The following is an 18,888-nucleotide window of genomic DNA, read 5'->3' on the forward strand; positions in this document are numbered from 1 at the left end:
AGAGAAGGGATAAAAGTATGCTGCATTGTCCTAAGGGACAGTACACCAGATATGCTCCCCCTGCATGCCTGTGAGATCCAGGAGGGGTTGAGGTTCCCAAGGCAATGCAACTCTGCACCACCCCTAATGCAGGGATGTGCCTATCAGGCACAAGAAAGCCCATGCAGTGGAAGTAATTTATTCAATGCATTGGAAACACGGATTTCATATGGTAATAGCCATATACTTCTGAGACTTCATCTGCCTGTCAGGAACCTATTTAAGATCTCTGGGGAAAGTCTGAAGAGTGCCACCCAGGAGGTGAGCTAAAGACTCATGCATACTAACCATGATTCAGGAAAGAGAGATGAAAATTGCCCATCCCCCAGCAGAGACATAATGCAAAACAGAACTGTCATGGGAGTTGGTGAGAGACAGAGGAGGAGGGAGAGACAGAAAGAAAAAGAATGAGAGACAGAGCTTGTGGGGCCACAAGTAAGAACTTGGGCCCATGTGCCCACATAATGCGGGGCCCCGTGCATTTGGGCTTACGGCATTCCTCTCCATTTCTGCTTCTAGGGGTGTAGCATGGATCAGAATATTATTTACCTCCCCTCCATCAGGTTCTAGTGCCAAAAGCAGGACTCAGACAATGCCTTTCTGTGGGTACACAGGGACCACAGTAGTGGACTGAAGACATCCCTTGAGAGAGCAAGTAGTACGATGCCATTTGGATGAAAGGCAGGAGAGGTATAATAATGAAGGACAGTCTGGACTCAGAGTAGGAGAGAGCAGTTTGGGCCATCGGGATTACCTCCTTTTGTTCAGAGTGATGGGAGAGAGAGAGCAGCAGAACTCAAGCTCCAGTGCAGCAACACCTAGGCCCTCCCAATAAAAGAATTAGCTTGTGCCTATGTCTCAGTGAGGCCATGGAAGGAGAAGGACCAGAGCGCTGAGGCTCAGGTCTGGTGGACTAAGTGGGTTGGATGCAGCAGCTGAGTCAATGAGAAACCACAAGTCTACTTAGTGAAGGGGAGGTGAAGAGGGAAAGAGGCTATTTGGGGGTAGGGTGCTTGAGAACGGAAAATCAAGGTGTCCAAGAGGGGGCAAGTGACCCAAGGTTTTGATGGATATGGGACCTATTTAGGACTAGATTCTCAGCTATAGCTGAGATGGGGAGCTACCCAGGAGCCTAGAGAGGAAGGATATTCCAGTGGGTAGGTTGTTGGCCTGAGCTATGGGAGACCTTGGTTCATGTCCCTTCTCTGGCACAGACTCCCTGTGTGACCTTCAGCAAGTCGCTTAGTCTCTCTGGACCTTGGTTCCCTATCTGTACAATGGGGATGATAGCACTGACTGACCACAGAGGGTTGTAGTCAAGATAAGAAAATTAAAGACTGTCAGGTGCTCAGATACTAGGGTAACGGAGGCCATATAAATAGTTAAGGTGGATAGGGGACTGCTCTGAAGTACACCAGCTGATAATGGACTTTAAGGAGCTGTTACCCAGCTGGGAAATGCTACAGTGCACCAGACGAGGCATGTAAGAGCTGGCTGTTTTTTAGCCCCTTTGCACTCCCAGATCCAGCTGAAGATGTGGTCCTAAATTCAATCCTGCATTAGATGAGATTCTTTATGAAAACCTTGCCATGAACCTAAAAGAATGAGGCATGATATCATAAAGGGAGGGAGAAGCTCAAAGGGCAGAAGTCAGCAAGATATGGAGTTTCCAATGAACTTCAGTAGAATTGGGAGACAAACTGTTGGAGGCTTGCTGAGCTTCACCAAATTCCCAGAACACCTTTTCAGACTGACTGGATCTCTTGAGTTTCACCCAAGAGTTAGGCTCAACAGCCCTTAGACCTAGTTTACACCTGGATGGTCCATAGTTGTCTCTTGTGTCTAAGAAGAAAGTGGGGGGTTGGACACTTGTGAACATGCTGGCTGGGATTGTGCACAACTGGTGTTTACAGAGCATTGTGGGTTGTTCTGGATACAGTAAGTGTAGAGCAGGTAAATCCAAAAGCTTTTATTTCCCCTTCAGCCTTCCTTCTTTGCCCATCCTTTCCATCTATCTGTCAATTTCAAACTAACTTACCTACCTCTCCCATGTCCAGGGAGGTGAGTAAGGAGGAGTGGGCATTCCACACTAGAGGCAGTAACCAGAAAATGATTTCTAAACTTCATGGAATGCAGCTTGGTTTATTAATCAGGGGGTTTCTGGGCCTACCCAGAGCAGGAAGGCAAAACTTCTGTGCGTCTTGCTCCCTGTCTCCAAAATGACCAAGCCCAAATGCTACTGCCTACACCCATGCTACACCATTCCCATATCTACTCCTCAGAAGGAGAGTTCACAGAAACTTCCCCAAGGCCATGATGCCACTGAGTCCCCACTTTTCCTTTCCAGAAGGAGAGTCTATTCACTTCATTAAAACAATACATTCATCAAATACCAGCACTTAGATACCTCAGAGAAGGTTCCTTAGAAATATCTGAGGGATTTCAGAAGCTCTGCAATATGCCATTAATGGAGACCTGGTTTATAGACTGAGAAATAAATATTTTCAAATTATTTGGAATCCTGGTTGGATACAGTGGCTTAAAAAGACTATTCCTTTAATTCTACTCTGTAGGTTTATAAAACTGAAGTCCTGCTAGCTGTAACAGGAACCTCAAAGATGAGCCTTGTACACTCAGTTCATTAAAGAAATGTTTAAAGGAACTAAAAAGATACCATGGAGATGCATAGACAGGATGGATAGGGATGAATCTGATTGGGGCCTGTGTGTGCTATTGCAACATTAATATTAAAAATAATAGATATATGCCAGTGGTACAGAGTGTCCACTAATAGAGTCCAGAAGAAGAGATCATGGGGACCCACCAGGGCCATATAATGCCAACATCCATCTAGTGAGGAGAAACCTCTGGGATTTTCCAGTGCCATGTGGTTTCCACTTGTGCATACCAAAATGAGAGACACCAGTCATTCAGCCTGGCTCCACCACAGCAGATGCACTCATCTATCAAAAAAGAAGAATCCACAAGGCTTCCACAATACTGCACCATTTCATAATCCCTAGCAGAGGTCACAAATATTCCTTTGCCTGTTCATATGCCCAAACAAGGCTTTCAGTGATGGATGAGTAGACACAGCTGTGTGGCCTGGACTCTTCTTTAGGGGTATACAAAAAGGTGTAGTTTAGTCCCAGTGACTCTCTAAGGATTCACCAGAGCATGTGTGAGGGCTCCACCTCTGTCAGCATAGCATGGCCACTACTGCAGCTGAGCCTGCACTGAGCATGTGCTGCTGCTTCTACTGCTTTATCACTGAAGTTGACAATCGTGGCAAGAAGAAAGTGCCTAGAGAGGCGGGTGAGAAATTGAAACAAACTGGTGAAGCAGGGCATGTATGACTGGTTTCCTTTTCATCTGAGAAATTTGTTTATTTTAACAGACCCAAGGATATCTTCCCTAGCGATATAAGCCCTTGGGCATCGGTTGCAAACAATTACAGCTGCTCTCTCTCCAGCACTGATTTGTTTTTGCTTGGCATAAAGAGAGAAATAAAGCAGAAACAATAAAGGAAAAAGACCTTTCTCTTTCATTTACAAAACCTGCCTGTTTTTCCTGCCTTTGCAGCCTTCATTCTATTCCTATTGTAAGTGCAACATTGAATAGAGAGCTGACCCCTGCAAAGTCCACTGGATGAGACTCAGCCCTGCTCCTTGTCATATACCAACAGTTTCCATTTTTCTCTTCTCCTTCGTCTATAATACTGCTGTCTCTTGATTCCTCTGCTCTGGTACTTATGCATGTCACACCCACCATCTCATTTGTGTCAGGTTCAATACAATCTTAGTTTAGATTGCTGAGCTCCCTGCAATTCAAATTAGACCAGAACCAATTCTGTAATAGAGCAAGATGGATGGGTGCGGCCTTCAGAATAAACACTAGCACACATTCAATGACACAGGCATTGGGGTGCTCTCTCTCTCTCTCACACACATCCTCTCCCATGCCTGCAGATTTTCTAGCATAAGGGCAAACATTTTTAACAATGGCTAGTTTTGGTTTCCTAATCATATACAAAGCCTGCTTTGGATTAGCTGCATCCCTGTACACATCCCCCAACGCCCCCTCCCAGCCCTCTTTTCCTTCCCCACTCCCGGCTCTAGTGGTCTTTTTAAAAGGAGAAAAGAACAGAAAATGCACTGCAGGGAGCACAAGGGGAAGCTAATGAATGCACCAAGAAAGGCTGCTCTGTCTTCCTTTCAGCAAGTCCCCTGGATGGGAGAGGGTCTGGAACAGAAACAGCTGTCCTTTCCTCCTCCATTCCAACCCTTTATGATTATTTTGCCTTTTCCATCTTTCATAAAGCCCCCTCCTCGCTAACGCAGCATAGAAAGGAATCAGAGCTGTTTCAAGAAAGAGACTTTTTTTTTTTGGAAGACTCAACAAGCATCCATTGTTCAGGTGTAAATCAGCGCTTTTATTTTCTTCCTTGCTGAGTTCCAGTTCCATCCACGTGAACCCCGCCCTCATCCCCCACCTGCGCAGCTTCCCCAGCAAGGTGCCGCAAGACCCATCTCTAGGAACCAGTTTCACAGAAAGGGTGCAGCATTCTCGCCGCAGCCTGACATGCTGCAGGCTAATCTGAATGTCAGATCCAGATAGTGCCTAACCTGGGAAAACAAGAGGCAGCAATGCTATTATTCCCAGTATTACTGCAGGAAGGAGGAAGGGCTTCCCTTGGAGCACTGGATTTCACTCAGCACCATCAGAGGACCGCTCCCCTATAGCACTTTATAATGAAGCAATGCATCCTGATCAATGCAAGGCTCTGGGAATGCACAGAAAGCTAGCTGGATTTTTTGTAAGCATAATTTTCAATTTTTTGCTTATGTCTCTTTCCTTGACCCACTTGTACAGTGCCTGGTCTTTACCAATGTAAAAATGCAATTCCCAGCCCCTCCTCATCCCTTCTTCCAAAAATGAACAGATGATTTTTTTTAAATTACCGTGTGATGTGACCACAAAATATTACTTGACAGGCAATATTATTTGATATGCACTAAGCATATCTCAAGTGTCACATTTTAAGGTCAGGCATTTTTTAAGTAGGCAGGTTTTACAATGGTGGATACAGGTGAAAAAAAAAATCCCACCCAGCTTTCATACATCAAATGGGGAAAAAAAGACAACGCTGCCAAATCAGCTGTCTGTCCCTCAGAGAACCCTCCCAGCATGAAAGCAAAATCCGCACTGGAAACAAACAATAATGATGTTTTAAAAGATTGACTTAAAAAAAAATCCATGCTGGTCCTACCTGACACAGTACTGGCCATGGTGGCGAGGTGGGTTGCAGAGTGGATGCTGTAGAGGAGATGCAGCAATAGGGAGGAGTGAAAGAACGCCTTGCTGGCTTTCTGCTGAAGTGCTGCAATGCTGTGGAAGAGAGGAAGAACTGACTCAGCTGTAGGGGGCTGCAGCCATCTGAAGGGAGGAGAGAGAGACTGAAAGAAGTGGGTGGAAAGAAAGAGACGGGGGTCACCAGTTCAGAATATTAATTAGCAAATCTGGCCTTCTTTGCTGGGTGGCTTTGATGTCAGATTCTTCCCAGAGCCAGAGTTTTACTGCTATAAATACAGAAAGAATCATTGAGGGGGGGAGAGCAAGAAGCTACACCCAATCTTGGGCTCTAGCGAAAGAGATTTTTCTCTCTTTCTCCTTCCCTCCCTTGTCTGCTGTAGATGGACTAGCCTGGCACACTCTCTCTTTCTCTCCTTTTTTGTCAATTGAAAGCTGAAGTATGTATGCAGATTAATGTAATTTATTTTTTCTTTTAAAAAGGGAAAAACTCTCTCAAAGCCGGCAACCACTTGAGGGGCTATGTTGGCTGGCATCCAGGAGAACCAGCAAAAAACCCGCCAGCTGCTTTACACAGACAGTGAAGGGGAAGAGTGACCTGAGAAAAATGGGAATCTGTAGGTCTGATTCTCCTCTTACTTGTAAACCAGAAGTTCTACTGGAATCAAGGGGGCTACGCTGCTGTTAAACTGATGTGAGGGAGAGGAGAATCAAGCCCTCTGAATCCAACGGAGCTTTTTTTTCTTCTGGGTGTTTGTATCACCTCCGCTCTGGTGTTTGTTGCTAGGGGCTGATACACTGTATGTTTTATGATGGTTTCCAAGTCTATTCCACACACCCATTCAGGAACCAGAAAAACTCCCCCTCTTTCACATTAATTGCCGCAGGCACCCCTGTATTATTCATCCAGTTGTGGCAGTATGATCCTCACTGCATTATTCTTACCACCGTTAACCTCATCAGCTTTAGGTCCCTCACACTATTCTGCCAGCTGCACATATCCTTCATCCTCAAACACCCCAAAATTATCCAGCATGTTGCAATACAGACACTCCCAACCCATCCCAGCAGCTGCAGGGAATTATAGCTTGTTCAAGCAGACACAGACATCCCTGCTTAGCACAGAAGTCACAGACAGTACCCACTGCTCAAAAGAAATTGAAAAGGCAGAGATTTTCCGCTTCAGCTAAATTCTACCTCCAATCCCTGTTTGTCCTAATGCCTTAAGATTGGGGGGAAGGGAGGGTCTTTGTCATTTGGAGAGAAAAAAATACAAATTAAAATTTTCATTCAAGAAAACAATATTATTAATATATCTCCAACTTTAAAGGAATCTGGACAACAGTGGACTATGGAACAAGTTTCTTTGTGGCCTACCTGGAAACTGTTACCCTCCTTCCAATGACTATTTCATGGCTGTAGCAACTATAGTCATCCCCACACCCACTTCCTGGACTGAAAGTCCTCAGACTTAATAGGTAGTCCAAAGAAATTCCCCAAAAAGCTTGTAGCTGAGGCCAGCAGCCTAAAGTTAGACAGGCATACCTTACAGACATCTACAGTTAATTTCCCTATTTGCAGATGCAGCTGGAGTAATTTTTGCTCTTTACTTGATAATAATGCTTTCTTTGATTTACCCAACCATTCTGACAGGATCTATTTTCTTCTTGCCACATCCCAGTTTATGAGCCCCTTTACTCTGAAAAGCGTTGGAACACTTTCAACCTGGTCTTAGTTAGCTTTGTAGCACGTGCCTTAATTACATAACATTCTGTGGCACACAGGAGGAGAATGGACAGATTAACTGGTGAATGTGCTATGATGCTCCTTCTGAGAGACTGGGGAGTTGTTTGGGTGGCAACAAAAGCTATTGAGATATAGATGGTAATATGGGCCACTGGATTAGACAATGAACTATGGCTCCTGAAATTTGGGTTCTGTTTCTGGCTTGCTGTATGATCTTTTGCAAGTCATTTCACCTCTCTGTGCTTTTGTGCCCTTTCCATGTCTTGTCTATTTCAAATTCAAGCTCTTTACTGCAGGTACTGTCTCTCACTATGTGTCTGTACAGTGCCCACCACAATGGGGCTCCCATATTGGTCAAAAGCCTCTAGGTACTACTGTTTATATAAACAATATTCAAATAATGACTGTAGGTAGATGTCTAATGTTCCAACTTATGTTTTCTTCCCTATTTTAAACTTAATTTCTTTTCCAAGCTGCCCCTGATTTGGGTCAGGACAAGTTAGAAAGAATCAGGCAGAACAATTTCTGCAGTATTTTATGAAAGGATTCAGGAAATTATGTGTGTATATTCCACTGATGTGACTGGTCCCCCTCTGCCTCCATGGCATGTGATATCTAACGAGGCAGATTATCAGGAATGATGGGTATTCAAGTAGAATCAGCAGAGAGACTGGTTTGTGGCATGCATGTCTTTCACTTTTCCATTATGAATAATGTGACTTTTAAAAAAAATAATAATTAAAATGTCCTAGACTTTTTCCCCTATGGGAAGCTTTTCTCTGGGATGTCATCCTTTCAGTGGTGCTGAAAAGAGCTCCCAACTATGCACCACATGAAAGGTGCAGATCATAAGCAGGAGGTCTCTGATTCCCCTTTTAGTCTATGAAGCTCAAAAGGTCAATTTCAGAAGAAAAATCCACCTGAAATTTCCTATCCTTCCTCCTGACAGGAGCCTCATCAATACATTCTGCATCTCAATAGGAACCCACAATAATCCCCTCTTGGGCTTATTATAAGATACATATGGTGCTGGTTGCCTAGGATCTGTTAAAACCAGATACAAGGATGGAAATCATTCAGTCTGTGACGGTAGAGAGTACACACTCTAGTCACTAGCATGTGAAATACACACAAAGCAAACCAAAAACAAACAATTTAAAATAATATTGCAAATCCAAATTCACATCACAGGTACCAGAAGACACAAAATTAAAAGTAGGCTATAGTAATCGTCTATCATGGGCATCAGAATGGTAACAGTCTTAATGATCCTGCATTAATGTAGTACCTTTTCTCCAGATCTATCCCAGCAGGCTTTACAGATTTTACCATCTCTTTGAATTTACAACATAAATACTAATAATTTTGCCCAACACTGAAGGGCAGCCACTTCGGGGGGGGGGGGGGGAGAGGGGGAAGGGAGGGAATACAATGGCTGTTTAATCAGCAAAATGTAATTGCACACAGTTGAATTTGTCCATGACACTGACGTTAATATTCTTGGCACCCCAAGATGTGCAATCGCACCAAAGTAGAGGAATGGTGGGCATGGACCTGCTTCTCTCAGCACTGGCCTGCAAAGTTAACCAGGCAAGTCTGTGAAGCTGGCTGCAACATCCAAAAGAATAGTGCAGTGTGAGTCACAATCCCTCTCCGAGTTTCATGTGGGGCAGTGTCTTCTTTGCAGCTGGGTGAATAATGGATTTTTCGGTTTTCTGGCAATTAAAAAAAGTCGGGGGTGGGGAGAGGGAATCATTTTGATTTTGAGCATTTTTAAATGTTTAAAAATGAAATTAAAGGATATTTCAAAAAAGAAAGTTGTTTTGAATTGAAATATTAAAATGTTTTAGAAAATGCTGAAGCAAAACATTTTTTTTTGCCTCTATGTCACTAAAGCTAATATCAGTGCAGCGCCTTTCAGGCTTCTGTCTTCCAAGCTGATTTAGCCAGTGAAGGTTTGTTTGATCTGTCTGTGGGGTATGCAAGGCACTGGCCAGTTTATGCTATGGTATAAAGTAATTGTGCTGCTAAGTAGTATAGCTTCAAGTCAGAGAGGGCTATACTACTATATACAGAGTAACTACAGTTTTGATAAAAACAAGGAGTCCTTGTGGTACCTCAGAGACTAACAAATTTATTTGGGCATAAGCTTTCCTGATACAGTTTTTATGGTATGTAGAGCATCCCAGAAGCTGTCCTAATTTGTGCTGACGGTCAAACCGGCACCCAGGACTAGGGGCTGAGGTGATATAATGCACCTTCTTCCGGGTGCACCAGGATTTTGGCATACCTGAGAATCTAGTCCTTGATCTGTTCATAACAACTGGATTTTGAATTAATGGGTTATCAATCAATCTTCATTTATCGCCTCAAAGTTAAAATCCTGACAGCCACAGGAGCTTGGCCTACACTGGTGCTCCCATCCTTGGGTTTTAGCTTCCCTCTCACAGTCTTCTTTTGTACAGATCAGACACGTCACCTTCAGTCCATATTTTTTAATTATTGCTTTTCAGGGCAGTCTGTAAATGTTGATTTTAAAAATATCAAATTTGAGCTTTTATGTCTCCAGGAATATCTCAGAATTTGTCTCCTGAAAATTCCTGACCATCGCAGCTATTATCATGAGATGGAAGGGGACAGTCCACCTTGTCTGGCATTAAATTCAAAAGTACATGGTACTCAGGCAACAGCCTGAAATTAATAAATAATATATGAGAAAGTTAGAAAAAGAATGTGATTGTCTAGCAGGAAAACCAGCTGAGGCCAGCCTGCAGGTACCTCTGCAGTATTTAGCAACTGAGAGAGAGAGAAAAACCAGCGATAGCAACATCAGCACTAAATCAGGAAAATGTCTCCCTAAAGGCAAAAGAAACAACTGGGACATCCTAACTGATTCCGTTTTGGTGCCTGTCATGTGCACTTCAGACAGGAAAGAAAATGAGGCCATGTTGTATAAAAGATCTGGATCAGGAGGAGGAACTGCATCAAATCAATCAGGTAAAAATGTGAAGTGAAGCCTGGATTCTGGCCATCTTGGAGTCTCCTTCCAATTGTCTTGCCTGTACAAATGACAAACCTCAAGGAAGAGACTACAAGCTGCAGGCAAAACCCATCATCTCATCTTATAGTCCAGTCTGCATAAACACCAATCCAAGATGAAATGCTCCAACCTGGTAAAGGTTACAACGTGTTACAAATTCAGCATCTGACTCAGAGAGGGACAAATACATCTAAAATTGGTTAAGGGCCTGTTTAAAGAAGACAGTGGTCCTGACCTAGACCATTACATCTACAGGTTGCAAACAATAAAATGATGCATTGCTTAATAGCCTGAGCACATAACTGAAAGCCAGGAATTTCTAAGGGCTAGTCCTGACTCCAGCACTGATTTACTGTTTGGCCTTGGGCAAATCCCCTATCCTCTCAGCCTTAGCTTCCCCTTTTGTGAAAAGGGATCAGTTTCCCCTTTTGCAAAAATGGATAATATTTACTTATGCACCTACTTCATAGGTCTATTTAATTAAAATTTGAGAGTGAAAGAAAGTCAAAAAGACAAAAGGACTCTGGCCCCATCTGGATCTCAAGGAATTAAATAATTATGTGGTCAAACAAAAGATGTCTTTTGAAAATGGTTTCCCTGGGAACCATTATGCCTCTTCAAGAGGACGGTGACTGGCATCTTTAATCTGCTCTTCTATCTATAAAGAAAAATAAATTACCTTCACACTTATTGGCACTGGCCTTATGGCTGATCTGATCTGTGCTCTCATTTTCATCACATCCCAAGATTCTTACTCTCCAGGAGCAAGAATCTTGAACAGATGGTCTCTGTAGCAAAGAGAAAATGACTTATTTTGTAACTATACTTTGCCAAAGATGTTATCTTGTATGATCCACTCACTCATCAACCTCCGGCAGTTGGAGGTTTTCTTTTTTGAGGTGTTTCTCTTGCACCTGTTTTTTTATTTTTCCCTGGAGTCAAAGTTTTTATTTTATGTTGACCAACTTCAATCAATACATAGTTCTTCTGAGAGCTTCTCATTTGAAAGAACTACCTGGAACATTCAAAAGCTTCATTTATACTTGGCAGGGGTGCCATGCAAAGACTGTTAGGGGTCTGACTTATGCTCTAGCCTTCTACCATTACCCTTGAGAGTTTTGTTTAAAAAACAACCACCACCTTGAAAACTACTGAAGTTCCTCCACAAAAGAGTTAAATTCCAGGAATGAGAATGTGGGAGCGAGAATCTTGCTTTGATGGTATTTTTAGTGTTAAGTGTACATTTCCTACATACATCTCCTGCCGTGTTTCTATATGCCGGTGGTACAAAGACCAGTTATTTGAATCATGCATATGTGAGATTGCAGAAGATTTATCTCATGCTCAGTTTCCTAATTAGAAGATATACCATGGCTGCTTAGTTTAACAGCAAGGGCATATGTTTCATGCATGTCTCAAAGGATCTATCCCAGGTTTTGTTTCCCATTTAAAGGTGGTACAGTGAGTGATTACCTTTAATCCTATTGGCATATAACAACAAAAAAAACTTTGAATTTATATAGGCCTTGTTTTTCTTATGAAAAAAGATGTCGGGAGGTTTAACCATTTGTTAAAACAACAACTACTTTGTCCATGATAGGATTTTGCCACTGGTGAGTTAACATATGTTAGTGAACACATTCTAAAAAAGCAACTTTTTTCCTAATGTGGAGGTAAATAAGTGCCATTCTTGCAGATAAGAAACTGAGTCACAAAAGTTAAATGACTTGCCCAAATTTGTATGGTGAACAGAGTTGGGAATACAACTCTAGTCTTTGGATTTTCTGCTCCCTGGGATAACCACTTAAAAATATTGTCTCCCCTGGGTATGTTGCCCATAAATATAACAATGGCAAGTATACTGGGCTCTATTTCCTATTTACGGGTGTTAGTGGCTTTATTATGTTAGTCCTAAATGTGTTTATTCCTTATGGATAGCCCAGGAAATAGATCCCAAGCTCTGGTATAAGATAAAGCATCCATCTTCAACTTTCATGTGTTGACTTTAAATGCACTAAATTCACCATATAGAAATACAGAACTGTTTTCTGGCACAAAAAAAACCAACAACCCAACGCACACATGGGCTCTGTGGTTATTAAAACACGTTCAAATTCTAATTACTGTAGCCTTGCAAAATCCCTATGATATAGGTAAGTGCTATTACTGTTTTTAACAGATGAAGAAACTGAGGCAGGCAGAGGAAGAAACTTGCCCAAAATCATACAGTATGAGATGATGCAGATAAAACAGGGGAGCTGGCAAATGGAGCAGAATGCAATGATTCAGGGGATTAGCAAGAATCTGTCCCTCACATATCCCCCTCCCCCTCCCAGCACCAATAGCGTAGCTAGCATAGGTATCATACATTTTAAAATGAGTCTTGTGTGGACAGCTAAGCCAATAAGATGTACAGCTCCATATAACAGTGCAAAATCTATAGACTATTTGTTAGCCTTCATCTGAAATGCACAAATCTGAGTCTCTGACTTGGAGAAATAGTCAACAGAATCCATTCTTTAAATCTCCTGCATTATTATAATCTCCTGGAGATATGCTTTGGCTTTAATAAACATCTATGGTTCTCTTGTGAAGGGCATCATAATGAGAAACAAATCCATCTCCCTTAAAATTGTGATGGTTTGTTTGTTTGTGTTTATTGTTCCCAGACATCCCTTTATAGTTCTTGGAAGACAATGGAGTGGTGGGGGGTGAGGAATAAACCTGCCAATGCTCAGCTGCAGAGTTGGTCAAATAAGGTAAATGCTGCAGAGAAATAATTATATAGAAAGATAGAGAGCATCCAACTTTTGCTGAGTCACATCAGCCCCTGAACAAGAGCATAAGCTGATTCATATTTCTGTTTGTGCTAGGACTGCAGTAGCTGCTATTATGTTAATGTAAACTGTAGCAAACAATAAAATACAATTCAACAGAATGTTTATTTTATTCTTCATTGCATAACAAAGAATAATTACAGAGAGATACAGTGTGATACTGGGTTCTCTCCCCCTACTCACTGTAGAGATTGAATTCTAACCTTCACTCTCCACTACACTTCTTCCTCCCACAATTTTCTGTAGTAGCTCAGAGTTTTAATAATAATATAATATATGGAGCTATGCCTATCTCATAGAACTGGAAAGGACTCTCAAAGGTCATTGAGTCCAGTCCCCTGCCTTCATTAGCAGGACCAAGTATTGATTTTGCCCCAGATCCCTAAGTGGCCCCCTCAAGGATTGAACTCACAACCCTAAGTTTAGCAGGCCAGTGCTCAAACCACTGAGCTATCCCACCTTCCCAAACCTATTTTTGAGGGGCTTAAATGTTGTATTCTTGGGTTCACCCCAAAGGGCTCACCATTTCAAGAAAGTCTGAGCAAAATCAGTTGAACAACTTTTGAGTGGAACACTGGGAGGGAATGCAGGAACAGGTGGGAAAAGAATGTTTTGTTTTCTATATGTTCCATAAACTCAAAAGAGGTGAAGCTAGAAATTTTAAATCTTACGTTTTGTTGATCTCATTAAGACTTAAAAGTCACAGCAAGTTTAAACAGTTTGGTTAGTATATTTAAAATTAAAAATGTTGTGTATCTACATTATATTTTCTGTATTTACCCTAATGATGCATTTTTAAGAACTCCCCAGTTAAAGATACTCAGCTCTGCAAACCAAATATCTCAGCTTCATGGAACATACTAACTCTGTTAAGGATGACTGAATTATGGAAGCCTGGGTTACTGAAGGCTAAATTAAGGACAGATAAATTAAGCATGTTCTGTTAAGTATAGTTTTGTTATGACTGCAGGAGCTGGGAAACTGGAGTTTTTAAGTTCTGTATGAGAATAATTTGTACAGACCCAGTCTTAAAGTGAATTGTACATAGGTAGCTCACTAACATAACAGCTAAAGTTCAGGCACTCTATAGGCCAGATGACTTCAATGCAAAGACAAGCTTGCCAGGCAAAGCTGTAATCTCCCCTAGTTGAATACCTCCAGAAAAAGAATTTTACTGACTCTGCCAGCAAAGAGGTCAGAGGTTTGCTTTTATCTAGATTTTCAAATATTGGATGAAACATTATTTAGGGTACTTCTGTATAGACAATACCATATGTGCGATTGACTAGACATTGATAGCACCTGTAAATTCTGTAGCACCTGTGATTGGCTAGAAATGGATGGCATCTGTAAGTTTTTGTGGCACCTCTACATAAGAGCATGTCCTGTTTCTTGTCTATAGAACAGCTGTCTAGTAGTATGGGGAAATTAAAAAACATCATCAGTATTAGCCAGATGATTTACAGGGAGCTGTACTGGATGAGCTCATATTATCTTCCTATCTGTAGCTTCTGAGCATATGAAATATAATAGACAAATCTGGGAATCTAATTAAACCACACATCTCCTTTTATTACATACATGTACAAGTCACTAGAATCTTAGTGGCCCGCCTAGACTAACGTATCTGTCTGAAGTGACTCAGGAATTCATAATGAGCATGTACAGCTGAGAAAAGCCCTTGGTCTGAGTAACTGTGACTCCACTTTTCAGAGGGGCAGCTGTGTTAGTCTGTATCAGCAAAAAGGAGGAGGAGTCCTTGTGGCATCTTAGAGACTAACACATTTATTTGAGCATAAGCTTTCATGGGCTAAAATCTGGGGGGGGTCTCCTCGTTTTTTGAGATTCCGCTGCAGCAGTTCCTGGGCAAGTGCAGAGACAAGGAACTAGTGCCAGGGAACTGAAGATACGGGGAAAACAAAGGAGTTCCACATTCCCCACTACCACAAGCCACCTGGCAGCTCGCACGAGCATTCTGGCTGCAGACACTACACCGCTCAACGGGATGACATGACAACACGATACCTGGAAGAGGGAGCGCCAGGATCCTGCACGGTCTGACCCTCCTCGCCCGCGCACCCCTAAAACTCAGCTCCCCGAGGCGGGACAGGAGCAGCCCGCCCGCCCAAAGCAGAACCGCGCGTGGGAGAGACACGCTGGCCAAGGCCAAGTTTCGTGGGGCCTTTGAGGTAAGGCTGAAGAGCCGCGCAACCCCGCTGGGGTTCGTCAGGGAGCTGCCTGAGGGGAGCCGAACCGCCTCTGAAGGGGTCGGGCTCATTCAAACACTTGGCTCCTGCCACTGAGGCGAGCAAAGGACACCCCCAAAATGGCGTCGCTCTACTAGGCACCTCCCGGGCCAGGCCCTGGCCGCTCGCTTCCTTCCCGCCACGGGGTTTGTCTCCCCGCAGCTCCCTAGCAGCGACCCCTCATTACAGCAGCTCGGTCTCGCGGCACACCCCGCGCGCGGCCAGCCCTCGCGAGAGCAGGACTGGCGGGACCGAGCAGGCGGAAGTGACGCACAGCATGACGGCGGAGGGCGGACTCGGGAAGTGCGTCACGGCCTCGCCCAGTGGCGGGCGGGCCCGTGAGCACCAGGCGCGGGTCTTGCGAACCCCGGAGCGGGAGGTGAGGGAGGGACGGCGTGAGCCATTTACTAATTGCTCCGGGCTTGGCCTCTTCCCTGGGGCTGCCGCTGCCGGCAGCGCGGGCTCTGGCTCCCCGTGTCATCCTAGCCCGGCCGCTCCGCGCCCGCGGTGTTTCCATGGTAACCGGCGGAGCAGCGCCCTCGGGATCCCATCACAGCCCCCGGCCCTCAGTAGGACCCGGCCGCCGCGGTTCTGCGCCTCTGGCGGGCGGGCGGGCGGGCGGGCTGGTGGGGGTGGGCAGGGCCGCCCAGAGGGGGGGGGCAAGAGGGGCAATTTGCCCCAGGCCCCGCGTCCCGCAGGGGCCCCCACGAGTGTTTTCCGGGGCCCCTGGAGTGTTTCCCCTTTTCCCGCGGCTCCGGTTGAGCTCCCGCAGGCATGCCTGCGGCAGGTCCGCTCGTCCCGGGCTCCGGTGGACCTGCCGCAGGCATGCCTGCGGGAGCTCAACCGGAGCCAAATGCCGCCCCCCCCCCAGGGAAAGGGCCGCCCCACGCGCCTGCTTGGCGCGCTGGGGTCTAGAGCGCCCCTGAGCGGGGGCCCCCTGCCGCCGAAGACCCCGGGCCCCCGGAATTCTCTGGGCGGCCCTGGGGGTGGGGGTGTGAAGCCCGGCTCCTCGGGGGAGGCAGCGTGTGCGGCTTCTCAGGCCCTGGCTAGACAAGGGACCCGCACTCCTCCTTGGCCTTGAAGTATTTCTTCCCTGGGCGTGCGGAGCCTCTGCGTGGATCTGCTTATTTCAGCTCCCGTGTGGCCCAGGGTGATTTAACCTGAGCTGATTAGGAGTCAGGTTAAGGTTTCAGCCCGTGGGTGGTGGACTCCTGAGAGGCTGCAGACTATGGCTGAGGGGTCTGCAAGAGGCTGTCCTTACCAGTGGTTTTCAATCTGGGGGGTGGCCCCCTGGGGGTCCACAGACTATGTCTAAAATGTCCATAGGGCACTGCACCTCCTTTTGAAGTTTTTTTGGGGTCTACAAATGAAAAAAGGTTGAAAACCCCTGGCTTAGAGTGACTACACTACAGGGGCACAGCTACGGTGCTAGGGAGGCCACTTAATTTGATTTTTTTACAAGACAGTTCCCTTTTTGGGTGGTTTGACCCCATCCACTACTGGGACAAAACTGGACAGGGCAGTGTTGGTATCAGTTGGAGGACTGGCGTTTTGAACAGTACATCGTCCCTACCAACCTGGCCTTGTACACGTTCTGCATGCAAGGTCAGGTAGGTCCAGCTGGCAGGGCCAAGGTCATGCAGGCAGGCGCACTCACACTGTTCCTGGAAGTGCTGAAATGTCCAGTATTCCAGGAACATATGAGTAGTTACCCTGTACTGTGCTGTATATATGCTGCTGCAGCACCATAGCATAGATCCATTGATGTAGGAAGTAAGGGTTTTTCCATCAATCTAGTTAATCCACCTCTCCGAGAGGCACTAAATAGGTCTCTGGAAGAATTCTTCCCTTGATCTAGCTGTGTCTGGAGAGGGACTTAAGTCAACCTAATTATGTTGTACAGCGCATGAAATTTTTCACAACCCTAAGTGAAGTATCTAAGTTGACCTCATTTTTAGGTGTAGGCCAGGCCTAAAGAGGCTACCCCTAAAGTGACATAAGAGGGACTGTGCAGTTTTTTGCATTCATTTAAACCAACAGCTTTAGTCAAATCAGTGCAACTTTTTCATGCAGATAGGTCCTTGTGCAAAGTACTTACAATACATGTGCACACTTAGGAGATTAAAAAGTATGAAACTTGGGACAAAAGTGACAAGATCCCGGGACTTGGGTGGGGAAGGCTGCCGGAAGCCTGTGCAATTTGAACGAGGGACACTTTAAACAACAACAAAAAAAAGTGAGATTTAAAATGTTTGAGATGTAAATAGCAAAATTCTTCTAGAAACAGATCTTTGAAGTGAATAGATTAGAGGGACTCTCCCAAAGCAGGGAGACTTGACAGGACTGAGAGTATTTGAGGTGACCAACTCATTTATGCTCTCTGTGTTTAACATTAATCTACATGCACCTCTCCCATGCTCTGGATACTCATAACTCTAAATTGACAGTATCAATTTATTTACAGTTTCCAATGATGGACTGCCCATTCTATTCCACTAAAAGCCCCTAACAAACATAAATAGAATAATAAATTTGGCATATTCTGTGGCCGCATTAATGGTGTGATTCTACAAAGATTGAAGTTTGTGAATAACTATTCCTGTGAGTAGTTGCATTCCATGCATTGGACTACTTACAAGAGTGTGCTTAGATCTTTGCAGAATTGGGCCCTAAATCCTGGTGAACTTTGTAGCTGTTGTAAGTAGTGATTTGCTGGCAATATTGTTGCGTAAAAATGAAATGACAGTACTCTCTTCTACCATATAAATGTAAGTTCAATGGATTTTAATGAGAAGTTGCAGTATGTACATATTTAGCATATATGCTTCTTGTTGTGTGCTGTAAATTATACATGATAAAAGCATGCTCTTGATTTCTGTGCTTTCAGTGTGTAAGATAAAGTATGCCCAAGATAACATTAAATGGCATCACAGTGGACTTTCCTTTTCAACCATACAGATGTCAGGAGGAATACATGACTAAAGTGCTTGAGTGCCTCCAGAAGGTAAGCACTGGGAGAGGTTACAGTAAATTTCCAGCACTGGTCAGGTGGACTCCTTTGGGATCCATTCGTGTTGGGGAATGGGTGGGAAGGGCAATTTAGGATTTGGAGTGTCAGTGTTTCCAAAATAATTCCTTCTACCTACAATGCAATTTTACTGTGTCAAGTGACAGGTTTTACCTGTGATCAGGTTGAATTATAATCATGTTACAGAGCCTGCTCTTTATAGGGCTTTAGCCCAGGGTTCTATATTGTGTTTATAACACAATTTGATTCTGTCCACAAGCAGTACCAGGCCATGATATAACACCGTACCTCAAGAGGGTGAAATTTATAATGTAGATTTTTTTTTTGGCAGGGGTGTGGGGGAAAGAGGTTCATAACTGTGAGGATTTTTCGGTCATAGGGGGCCTGGTCCGAGGCCAAGAGCAAGCCCTTTTATTTATTTAAAAAATAAAAATAAAAAATCAGTTTGGTTGTTTTAAGTGAAATGAACATGAAAATAAATCGACTAGCGTATCAGATGTTTTGAAGGTATTGTAACATTTAAAGGCTGTTTGTATAGCATGGCGGGTAAGTGGTTTTTGTAATGTGAAAAAAATAGTTTTGAAGAAAAAGGCTGTGCAGTAACCTTTTCCCTGGTGATTCACTGTGGAATTTTAATTCTTG

At 44.1% G+C, this 18,888-nt stretch overlaps 2 protein-coding genes across 14 annotated transcripts in view; one reads left to right on the forward strand and one right to left on the reverse strand.

Moving 5' to 3' along the window:
- Positions 1–15,414, reverse strand: part of STMN3 (stathmin 3) — a 42,586-nt gene extending 27,172 nt beyond the window's left edge. The window contains exons 1-2 of one of the 6 annotated variants that reach the window (XM_044985445.1): positions 14,998–15,414; positions 5,309–5,427 (exon numbers count right to left, since the gene is read on the reverse strand). In XM_044985445.1, the coding sequence (XP_044841380.1) occupies positions 5,309–5,327 (19 nt within the window). In that variant the 5' untranslated portion in view covers positions 5,328–5,427; positions 14,998–15,414. Of the gene's footprint in view, positions 1–5,308; positions 5,476–6,294; positions 6,314–6,726; positions 6,836–10,814; positions 10,834–14,997 lie in introns of those variants that run through there. The other 5 variants (XM_044985446.1, XM_044985450.1, XM_044985449.1 and 2 more) reach the window with 5 other exon arrangements.
- Positions 15,415–15,515: 101 nt separating this feature from the next.
- Positions 15,516–18,888, forward strand: part of RTEL1 (regulator of telomere elongation helicase 1) — a 115,956-nt gene continuing 112,583 nt past the window's right edge. For 5 of the 8 annotated variants that reach the window (XM_044985237.1, XM_044985240.1, XM_044985242.1 and 2 more), the window contains exons 1-2: positions 15,516–15,597; positions 18,106–18,222. In XM_044985237.1, the coding sequence (XP_044841172.1) occupies positions 18,121–18,222 (102 nt within the window). In that variant the 5' untranslated portion in view covers positions 15,516–15,597; positions 18,106–18,120. The other 3 variants (XM_044985239.1, XM_044985238.1, XM_044985241.1) reach the window with 3 other exon arrangements.

The sequence above is a fragment of the Mauremys mutica genome, chromosome 13, assembly GCF_020497125.1.
Source record: "Mauremys mutica isolate MM-2020 ecotype Southern chromosome 13, ASM2049712v1, whole genome shotgun sequence".
Classification (NCBI taxonomy): Eukaryota; Metazoa; Chordata; order Testudines; family Geoemydidae; genus Mauremys; species Mauremys mutica.